The sequence below is a fragment of the Leptonychotes weddellii genome, chromosome 12, assembly GCF_054177405.1.
Source record: "Leptonychotes weddellii isolate Sample4059 chromosome 12, ASM5417740v2, whole genome shotgun sequence".
NCBI classification, from domain to species: Eukaryota; Metazoa; Chordata; class Mammalia; order Carnivora; family Phocidae; genus Leptonychotes; species Leptonychotes weddellii.
In genome coordinates, this window is record NC_138380.1 from 45,751,586 (window position 1) to 45,762,417 (window position 10,832).

Consider the following 10,832-nt stretch of genomic DNA (forward strand, 5'->3'; position numbering starts at 1 on the left):
CCAGAGATATTCTGTAGGGACAGTGTACAAATGTGACCATTTTGTGAAATATTCATACCACATTTCCTTAAACTTCATCAAGTCTGTGGGAAATGGTATTGGAAGTTTAAAAATTAATCCCTCATTGATTCCCCATTCCCACTAATTCTTCCATCTTTGGTCAACCTGACACATACTGGGAAAAAATCCAAGAGAATCAGGATGAATCTTCTTCCCAGATAAGTTAATTAGCACATATTGAGACAATCATTACACTCTACTTACTCAGCCATTCTTTCCAATATGTTTTGTTATGCCTCTAACTGTTGGACAATATTTGAACCCCAGCATTTCTCATTTCATTCTTCACTGTCCCCAGGGTCTCTTATCTTTCTTGTCCAGGTCCCCTGCTTCCTGACCACTCCACCTGCAGTCTCCCAAGGCTTTGAATGTCTAAGAACTTCCCCTGGAACATGGGCTTTTTACTAGACCTCAGTGAACTCCATCCTTTCCTTAGACTGGATACTCTCTCCATGAGGAAAAATGTGTTCATTCCTGTTTTATTCACACAAATAGTTTGCTCAAACTATAAATGATCACTTATTTTCAAGCCAATTTGTAAGGGGAAGTGAATTTGAGAGGGATAGTTAACTATAGAACCCACCAAATTAGACAATGAAAATATTTATTTAGAATAAATGGAAATCATTGTGTCTTCTATAAAATGAAGCATTGCTTCACTGAAAGCAGTTTCTAGGCTAGTGTTTTTATGACTACAAGGGGCATCAGTTAGTTAGAACTGAGGAATGAAAGTCTTGATTCTATGTTCTCATGTCATCACAGAGTTGACGACCTTGTGCCTTGTACCAAGCCATGTAGTAGTTGATGTGGTGCTTTTTAAGCAAAGTAAATAAATCAGAAAAGTGCTTAGTGATTCACAATAAAATGATGCTACACCCAAGGCAAAAATGTGTTCAACTGAGAGAATTTGTGACAAGGGCAAGAAAACCAAATCACTTTACACAAAAACAGAAAGAACTAGCTGGCCTCGTAAATGACTTTTGCTTGGAGTCAACTTTCTCTCTTACACATCAACCTTAACTTCTTGTGGTATCTAGGACAGACCAGGAACTTGTTGAAATATTATACTGCTAGGTATTTCAGAGGCCCATCAAGATGCCAAGACTGCTGAATTCAGTACAGATTTGCATCAGTGAGCCAAGTAAGCAAGCATTAGGGGCCCAGATCTGAGCCAGCTATCACAATTTTTTTAAACCTCTGCTATTTCTTTTAAGAACTCTGCTAGTTTTTCAAATCATAAGAAAATTATATCCCTGTGGGTTACTTGTTTCTTTTCCCATCAGTATACTAGTCTTTTTGATTTCTAAACAGTACTGTGTACTCTAAACAGGCAGTATATTTTTGTTGATTGACTGCTTAAAAGGAAGAGATGGCCTGGATTGAAAGTTCAATGCAAGATGGTGAGAAATCACTTCGCATATTGAATGCCCAAAATGATCCCATAAAATAAAGTACTGGGATCCTCTTAAACAAGAGGCAGAAATTGAAAGCAACTAGAAATTCTTCCTATAGCATTCTAAAAACTACAAATTCCATGTATCTTCTGCATTAGTTGTGAAAGTTATTCCCTGATAAAGAATTCAGTATGATTTATTTTAAAAATTAATTTGTCTCGCAAAATTAAGAAAATCTCATGTTTAATGGAATATATTCCACCAGAAAGCTAACTCCATGAGTCTAGGGACTTTGGCTCACTGTCATATCCTCAGGGATTAGAACAGTACCTGCTACAAAAAAACAGTACCTGCTACAAAAAAGGATCCCAATAAATAACTGATGATTAATTTTTTTCAATTGCATTTCTTTCTATTCTGTTTTGTTTGCTCAACTAAATCTCAGAGAAATCTGTTGCTCATATCCGACTGAACACCCATACCACACACATATCTCCCGCGGTGCCATGTTTCCGACCTTTACATCACCTAAGGATCTCTACACAGGCATTAAAGCCCGAAGCCAACAGCCATTTCCTCCCACTGTGCCAACAAAGGCTTATGATACAACGATTTTGAAAACAAGAGGTAAAATGTGATTTGATATAAGAATATTGATTCTTCTCATATTTGAACTGTATTCAATAATAAAATTAAATAAGGTAGGGCAAAGAATTCAAGTCACAAAAGTGTGACCCACCAATAGATTATGAAATTTGTTCTTAACTGTGGCTGCACTTTAGAATCATCTGCGACCCTACCACAGACCAAGTACATCAGATTCTCTGCAGGTGCTCTTAACTTTTCTTCTTTATACAGAGCCTTCCATGGTGGAATCAGAAACCAAGCACTGCAGAATTAATTGTTTTTATTTACCTGTATTTTCTATCTTCATTTCCTTCCCGCTCTCTCTTATGGTTTAGCTTTTAAAGATTTCACCCTAGCTCAAGTGAGTAGCACAAGGATGATATTTGGTTTAGATCATCAGGGTCTAGACACGGGTATAGCAGTGGTGATGAAACTGAAAGACTGTCATTGAAATAAAACTTAGAAGGTAACGGGAACAGTTTGTTTAGGTCCTCTTAACACCTTGGGGCATCTTCTTCAGATGCAAACCTAGGGGTCTTTCCAGATGTGTTTTATTAGGATGGTAAGCCCATACATTAGTCGTCAAGACTCTCCCACACTAGACATCTTAAAAGAGAGAAAAAAACCTATGGAGAAAGACTGAAGATACTAGAGAAAAGGTAACTGAAGGTGACAGAACAGGTGCATGGTTGGCAGAGAAAAACATTTGTTGAATAAATTTAGGCTGTGGGGAAGGGAAGACCCAAGAACTGTCCTATAATGCGGTTCCTCTGTACATAAATATTGAGGCCCAAATGTTTGCCATCATCAATATCGGCTTCAGTACCTTATCAGGAGATAGTAACATTTCGAGAGACATAATAGTGGAGTGTTTAAGAGCTATGGAGTCAGACTGCATGGGTAGAATTCTAGCTCTGCCACTTACCATGGACCATAGCAAAGTCTCTCTTAGAGGACTTTAAAAAGATGAGTATATTGTAATAACCCTTATAAAAGACCTTTCCAAAAACTACTATTGCATTAGGTTTTCTACTCTTTTTTTACACTTACCTTAACTCTTCTTTAATAGAAATCAATACTATATGGATTAAGAGTGCAGGCCCTTGTACCAAATTGCCTGAGTTTGAATTATTCCACTTACTAGCTGTGAGATCTTGGGCAAACTGCTTCTTTTCTTTGTGCCTCAGTTTCATTTGTTAAAGTGGAAATAATAGTACCTTCCTCATAATAATGTGATGATAAATATAAAATACTTAGTACAGTACTGGCACATGGTAAATGTTCACTACATGCCAACCTTCACTCTTACTACCCCTTAGGATGGATGTTCAAAGCATTCTTTAATGTGGAACTTACTATAGGACCAGAGGAGGCCATGCTGTGTTTGATAAGGCTTATCAAACTACCACTAATACTTAAGAAGCTAGAATCTTTAAAATGTTCTCTTTCAATATCTTTTTGGTAAGCAAGTACTAATTCTATGTCTTGATATTTGGTCAGGGAAAGCCCAAATCAGGTGGTATAGAAATGTATTTGCTAAGCATTCAGAGACCAGAAAGAGGATCCGGGAAAACTTAAATTTAAAAGTTACAACTTACCTACAAATCCCTTTCATTAATCAGAGAGGTGCAGTACAGGGTTCTCTTATGCTGCTGGCCACACCTCGGGTTAGACAGTCTCACTGTGTGTGGCCACGTGCTGCTCATTAAGGGGAGCAAGAATTCAAACAAAGCTATTAACAGTAGCTAAAACAGTAGCTTATTAACAGTAGCACCTGCATTGCTCTCTACCTCCTATCATCTCGTTTCTATCCACTGCACCCCAAAACCCCATTCATAGGAAACTGTTCTTGAATATTCGGGATAACGGTGCTCTTCCTGAAAAATTTCAGGTAATCCTTACAGATATGAACTGCTTGATCTTCCAATGGATTCAAAGAAGAAAGCCTTGACTTGGCCAGGCCAGGGTGTATATTATGATGTAAGTATCTTTTAAAATGTGTGTTTAAAACAAAGTAAAAAATGTTTTTACTGTATACACTTATAAAAACCCAAAAGATGGATTCTTTTGTTTTCTATCTGGTTAAAAAACTTGAGATTTTGACCATGATTCACATTTTTTGTTTTCTTAGCTGATTTCACAAACCTTGGGCAGTTATGTAACATTTCCACGATTACAAAAAAAGGTTCCCCACTGAAAGAAGGTGGAGAGCTGTGTTTCACTCACTGTGTATCCCCCATCTATATTCTTATAATTCATAGTATATTAAGTAATTCCAAATATACAGAGTAAATGAAAATTTTTCAGAAAGATTTACAATTTATTGTCCCAACCATTGTATTTGTATAGAATCAAAAATAAAACAATGGCCACTGTGCACTGAGCAACTGCTACACACTAAGCACTTTAGATACAGTAGGTCACTTAGCCCTTACAATAACTCCTAAAAGTTAGTATCATCATTCTCATTTCTGAGGCTCAGAGAGTTTGTGGCTATCTTATAATCATAGAATTCAAGCTTGTCAGGCTCCAGTCTCTGCTTTTAACCTCTGTACCAGGACTCCACATAGACAGGAAGAAAAATTTTAAATCATGAAGGAAAAGATCCACACGTTTGAAAACTGTAACAGCTGACATTCATTGACCAATTAGTCTGTGAGAGGCAGTGGCAAGCGTTTTCCATATATTATCCTCTTGCATCTAAGAATCTATGAGGTAGGCAAGAAATAATTATGCAAGGCTAGAAACATTTGAATTTTACTTGGGATGACCACTGTGGCAGGCCGGAGTGTGGTCCCTGCAGTGTCACACGGTCATCTCCAAAGGAAGCAATTTTGTGTTTGTTCTTTGTAAAGTTATACATCAAGAAAAATCCTTACAGAATCATTTATCTTACTGGACTTCTTCATTCTTTCAAGCAAAATCTGTATCAAAGCAACCCAGAAATATGAGAAGTTATTCTCGAGACCATTCCATCATTACACATTATAGCCAAAGTCTTCAGCTCTGTGGCTTAGTTTCTTCTTTCAATCTCCCTCCCTTCGTCCTGCTCAGGAAAACACTGCTGTCCCCATATCTCACCCCTTTGCAACAATCTTGACTAGCTCCCCTTTACCTAAGTGTAAATCCTAAGGCTTTAACTGAGCTCTGAAAACCCTTCAGAGTCTGGCGTTCCTTACTTCCTACAGCCTGGCTCAGCTCACTGGTCCTTGAACAGGTGGACGGCCATGTCCCACTCCTGGAGTGCTCTCCTTTCATGGCCTCTCTGCCTATCTCAAACTTGCTCATTCCTCAAGCCTCAGCTCAACTCTAATTCTCTGCACTGCAGAGCAGAAAGTGAACCAAATCAGGAGACCTGTGTTCTAGTTATTCCTGTATCTGCCATTTGTTCTCTTGGTGATATGAGAGATATTGTTTCTCTTCTCTGAGCTTTCACTAATAAAATGTACCTATAAGATTTCAGTAAAATCTATCCTATAAACTTCACAGGATATGAGGATATGAAAGATATAAAAGCACTTTGAAAAATAGAAAGTGCTATAATTTATAAGCATTATTACTCCAATAGAAATGATTTCCCCTCTTCTGACTTTCTATAACACTCACTATAACCAATAACTTTTCTCATGTATTTTATATCTCGTCAACTAAATTACAAGCTCTTTAAAAATGGAATATTTTATAATATGTATATTCCCCACAGCACTTTGTATGTAAATATTTTTGACTGATTTATCTGACTCTTCTTTCAATGATTAATCTGACTTTCTTAATCTGTTCTAATCTTTTCAACTTTTCAATTATTCTTCTGGTTTATCCCTAATTCTAATCAAGTTTTGCACTTTGCTGGACAAAAAAAATAAAAATAAAATTGATACTGAGCTTGATGGGAGTACCTCATGACTCATCTCCCCCCACCCCACCCCCGCTTAGGATAATACCTATACTTGTCCTCCCCTGCCTTTCACCACTTCACTGGGGGAAGTGGTCAACTTTATCTGTCATGTTCTATTTTTGTTAAAGGAGAATATTTTTATAGTATTTACCTTTCCTATTGCTAGAACAGTGGTTCTCAACCTTGGCTGCACATTAGAATCACCTGGGGTGCTTTCAAAAATCCCAATTCTCAGGCTGTACCCCACCCACATCATAACTGATGACATAATTATAATCATCATTCTCTGAGGGTGGGAGGAGATGCAGGGACACAAATAAGTAGGTCCAAAAATATATCTCCTGGCTACAGAACAAAAAACCCCAGAAGCCAGATTTTAGTAGTTTCTATCCAAGCCAATAAGACAACATGTGTAACATTTGGAAAGAGTATAAATTTTAAGGTGGCACAGCTCCTGGCTCTAATATTTATCAATTGTATGGCCCTGAATAATATATTTAACCCATTAATACCTCAATTTCCTCATAGATAAAACAGCAGTTATAATGCACTCTACCTCATAGGGGTTGTCTTGAGAATGAAATGCATTTAAGAGCACTCAGCACCGTATTAGCAGACAGAAAGCTTAGAGTTAAGTGTTAGCTTCTGCCAGTGCTATTATTCCAATAATTATAACACTTTGTTGACCTAGAAGATTAAGAAATGGGTAGGGGCGCCTGGGTGGCTCAGTCGTTACGCGTCTGCCTTCAGCTCAGGTCATGATCCCAGGGTCCTGGGATCGAGCCCCACATCGGGCTCCCTGCTCCGTGGGAAGCCTGCTTCTCCCTCTCCCACTCCCCCTGCTGTGTTCCCTCTCTCGCTGTGTCTCTCTGTCAAATAAATAAATAAAATCTTTAAAAAAAAAAAAAAGAAAGAAAGAAATGGGTAGTCTTGGAAAGGGGAATATTCTTAAAAAAAAGTTTAACCTTTTCAGTTCTAGGCCTTAATTTTAACAGTATTATAACCTCATTTTGCTCCCATCCTTTTACTCAGGCATCGCAAAAATCCAGGTGCCTCTTCCCACCCAGGCCCCAGAGCTGTCTTTGGCCTGGTCCAGTTTTCCCCCCGCAAGGCCGCTGACCATTGCGCTGCCCTCACCTTAGCCACGGCCTCTCCTCCGAACCACTCTCTTTCCTCGGTGACCTCTTCCCACTGGCCATTTCTAGCCATCACCAAGCCAGTCAGGACATTCCTTTTCCTCTTATAACTGGCAAACAAATAGGTTAAAATATTTGACTCTTCTGGACTGTTTTTGTCATTACTTCCTCAAATGGCCGAAGATTTTTGTTCTATTTCTCAAGAACTCAAGCGTCTGATCTTAGCTTTTGCAATACGAAAATATTCTTTAGGATAAAATCTACCTTGAAATCTTTTTTTTGAGGGGGGAGGGGCAGAGGAAGAGAGAGAGAGAGAAAATCTTAAGCAGACTCCATGCTCAGCTCAGAATCCAATGCAGGGGCTCAATCTCATGACCCTGAGATCATGACCTGAGCCAAAATCAAGAGTCAGACACTCCACCAACTGAGCCACACAGGCGCCCCTTGTAATCATCTTTTGAGTAAGATGAGATATAATAACCACAGAGGTCAAGTGCCATAAACCTCTCTAACCTTTGCCTGTTTGAAATATTTTAACAAACCATTTTCAAAGCCAAACTGAGCCTACTATCCAATTTTCCTTAACTGTAAATATTTGGAAAGACCTTTGGCTTCCCTTGTAAAGATCATCCACTCATATCACCCTTACAGAGGAGTGTGGTTTCCTTCTTGAACCATCTTGCCACCTTTCTAATCTGAAGTGCCCATCCCCCTCCTAGAGATACATTCCTCATTCCTAGGACAGTTCTGTCTCTCCACCAGAACACCCATAATCCACACTCATCCTCCAATAACCACAATGGATTTGGCAAGGACACAGGTACCTCCTTTAGGAATGTGTCCTCAAATAACTGGCTGCCCACAGTTCACCTCTCCATCACCACCAGCACCCTGGGCCCCATCCTCCCACCTGCTCATTTCCAGCAACAACCAATGCATCCAGAATGGGAAATAAACTGGTAGGCTCTCTCTTCTCTACCCTGCATGCTTCCCCATTTATGGTCTCGCCCCTCCCCTCTACTTTTCCTCCTCCATCTCAGGCAGCCTTTCCTCACATTGTGCATCCTCTTCTCCCTTCAACTCTCTCTTCCATAGTCCTAGCTAGATACCAAAGGAAAATATATTAGGAAAAATTCCTAATCACAACTTCTTAATGTAAAAATGATGCTGATACAAAAGAATTAAGTGAAACACGATCCACTAAGGAACCACCGTACCCAGTATTAAGCTCTCCAAAGGGCAAAGTCTCCAAAATAAACCTGTTCTTGTTCCCCTATTAAACCTGATTAAGCACAATCATTCAAGACTAAGAACAAAAAACTATATTTAATTTCTTGGGTTTTTTAATGTGTTACAATAGTATTAATTTCTGTTATTTTGTGGCAACTAACAGAGTTTTGGTGCTTACCACAAGCCCTTAGAAGCTTGCACATAATTGTGCATGTAATAGGTATTCAGTAAATGTTTATTAAGCAATTTATGAATTACATAAATTTTATGGGCTACTGGGGAATGTAACTAGAATTTATATGGCACTACTCCTCTGAAAATGTATTCCAAATTTAAAATAACTAACATTGGGCGCCTGGGTGGCTCAGACGGTTAAGCGTCTGCCTTCGGCTCAGGTCATGATCCCAGGGTCCTGGGATCGAGCCCCACATCAGGCTCCCTGCTCCTTGGGAGCCTGCTTCTCCCTCTGCTTCTCTCTCTCTCTCTCTCTCTCTCTGTCTCTCATGAATAAATAAATAAAATCTTTAAAAAAAAAAAAATAAAATAAAATAAAATAAAATAACTAACATCACTCCTTTGTAGACTAGAGTATCTGCCTAGATACCGACATCTCAGGAACCAGAATTCCTTCCTGCTTTTGTACTTATCTTGCATATATTGACACAAACTTCACCCTGTGAATAGTACATTTAACCAATTAATTCCTATTGAGTGGATGATCACCAGCAGCCCCTCTCTCACTATCCTCTCAGAATACCATTAGCTTAACATACTGAAAATTGGTGAGCTCTCTACTCTCAAATATTCCTGACTCTTTAAACTCTTCTCAAGATACCACAGGTTACAGTAAAAACTCACTGTAGATCATTGCTGTTATTTAAACTAGATTAAGACACAGGATTAATCCAGCCCCTTGGAACAATATTTGAAAAAAAAGTCCTTATTTCTAAGCTGGCTTTGCAAATCATGATAAAAAGAACAAAGAATAAGCAAGCCACATATTCATTAAAGGTTTATAGAGGTGGTTACTTAATACTTGATAGTCTTCTGTCAAGTGCCTTTTACCATGACTATTCCATACATGGAAAATGAGGATCATTCCAACTTCACAGTGTTGCTATAATCAGCATCACCCTTAGATCCAGGAACTTTAGAAGGTCCCATGCCTTTCTGCCCAGCTCTGGCCTTCCTCTGGCTATACCCCTCCCTATGGCACAGGATGTTTATGGGAACACGAGGATATATCTATCAAGAGCCCATGCTCCCCAGTCTCCCACCCCAGCCTGATGTTGGACTGCAGAAATCCTTGACCAAATGGCTTTGAACTAAGTTCATGGGGTCTCTTCCTCAGCAGGGGTTGACACTGCTTCCAAGCTAGTATATACCTCTAAGTCAAAGGGCTGGCCAAGTGATGGCTGTTTGCTGGAAGCAGAGATAATAGGTATAATGGAGCTTGAACTTGAGGGCCAGGGTACCCTCATATCCAAGACACTTCATAATTTGGGATGGAATTGGGGGTAGGAAGAAAGCAGTAAGGGATGCTGAGGCCAAGGGCCAGCAACTAGCTCTTTCTGAACTACCATGTCCCAATATACAATTAGGATAGTCTAAGAAGTCTAAATTTGAACTTAGTCTTCCAAGTTGTCATGAAGGTATTTTGTCAAGGTAGGAGAAAGGAACACACTTTATTTCTTTAACAGCTTATTTGCTTCATTTATAAATTAAACTAGTTAGACTAGTGGAATGTGGGCTCTCACTGTACTCTAGCCCCAGAACCTGCAAATATTAAGGGTGGGCCTGACTGTCAGGACAAGTGCATAGTGTTCAAGAATGTTAATCCCATACTTTCCACCGCCATCCATACCTCTGCTCTTACTGTTCCTTCGGCCTCCGCATCTCTGCATGTCCTCAAAGGCCTATTTCTGTAATATGACATAACATGGTCTCTTGTCTCCTCCCTTCTTCTCTGATCCCAGCCCTACTTCCCTGTTCAGCTGGAATCAATCTCTTCCTCCCCTCAATTTACTAATAATTCTTTCTTCTTTTTTTTTTTAACAATTCTTTCTTAACTTCTTTTATAACAAAGAGTTACTTTCCATCTTATAGTCATTTATGTTCATGCCTTATCTCCCCTCTAGTCAATATTCCTGGATGACTTGTTTCTGATCCATCCTTGTTCCCTGCCACTACCTTGCACATATAGGTACTCAGTAAATATTGAGTGTCATCAATCTGAAAAAAGTGAATTTCTAAACTGCCAAAAAGCCTGTAATGAAACTCACTCGTTCATTTACTTTTAGACCTCCTTTTGAAAATACAAAATAAACTCCATAGTAAACAGTTATGTCAACAGAATAAAAAATTTTATTTGAATTTGAGTGACTTAAACTTCATCAAAAATCAATAAAATGAGGGCACCTGGGTGGCTCAGTTGGTTAAGCGACTGCCTTCAGCTCAGGTCATGATCCCAGGGTCCTGGGATCGAGTCCC

The 10,832-nt window shown here is 39.1% G+C and overlaps 1 protein-coding gene and 1 long non-coding RNA gene across 4 annotated transcripts in view; one reads left to right on the forward strand and one right to left on the reverse strand.

Moving 5' to 3' along the window:
- LOC115937609 (uncharacterized) overlaps window positions 1-10,832 on the reverse strand; it is a 438,489-nt gene that overhangs the window by 411,858 nt on the left and 15,799 nt on the right. The window lies entirely within an intron of this gene.
- Window positions 1-10,832, forward strand: part of SPMIP4 (sperm microtubule inner protein 4) — a 36,392-nt gene that overhangs the window by 21,375 nt on the left and 4,185 nt on the right. Inside the window, exons 5-6 of one of the 2 annotated variants that reach the window (XM_006748854.2) lie at window positions 1,900-2,081; window positions 3,973-4,061. In XM_006748854.2, coding sequence (XP_006748917.2) covers window positions 1,900-2,081; window positions 3,973-4,061 — 271 coding nt within the window. Of the gene's footprint in view, window positions 1-1,899; window positions 2,082-3,971; window positions 4,062-10,832 lie in introns of those variants that run through there. The other variant, XR_014139285.1, reaches the window with a different exon arrangement.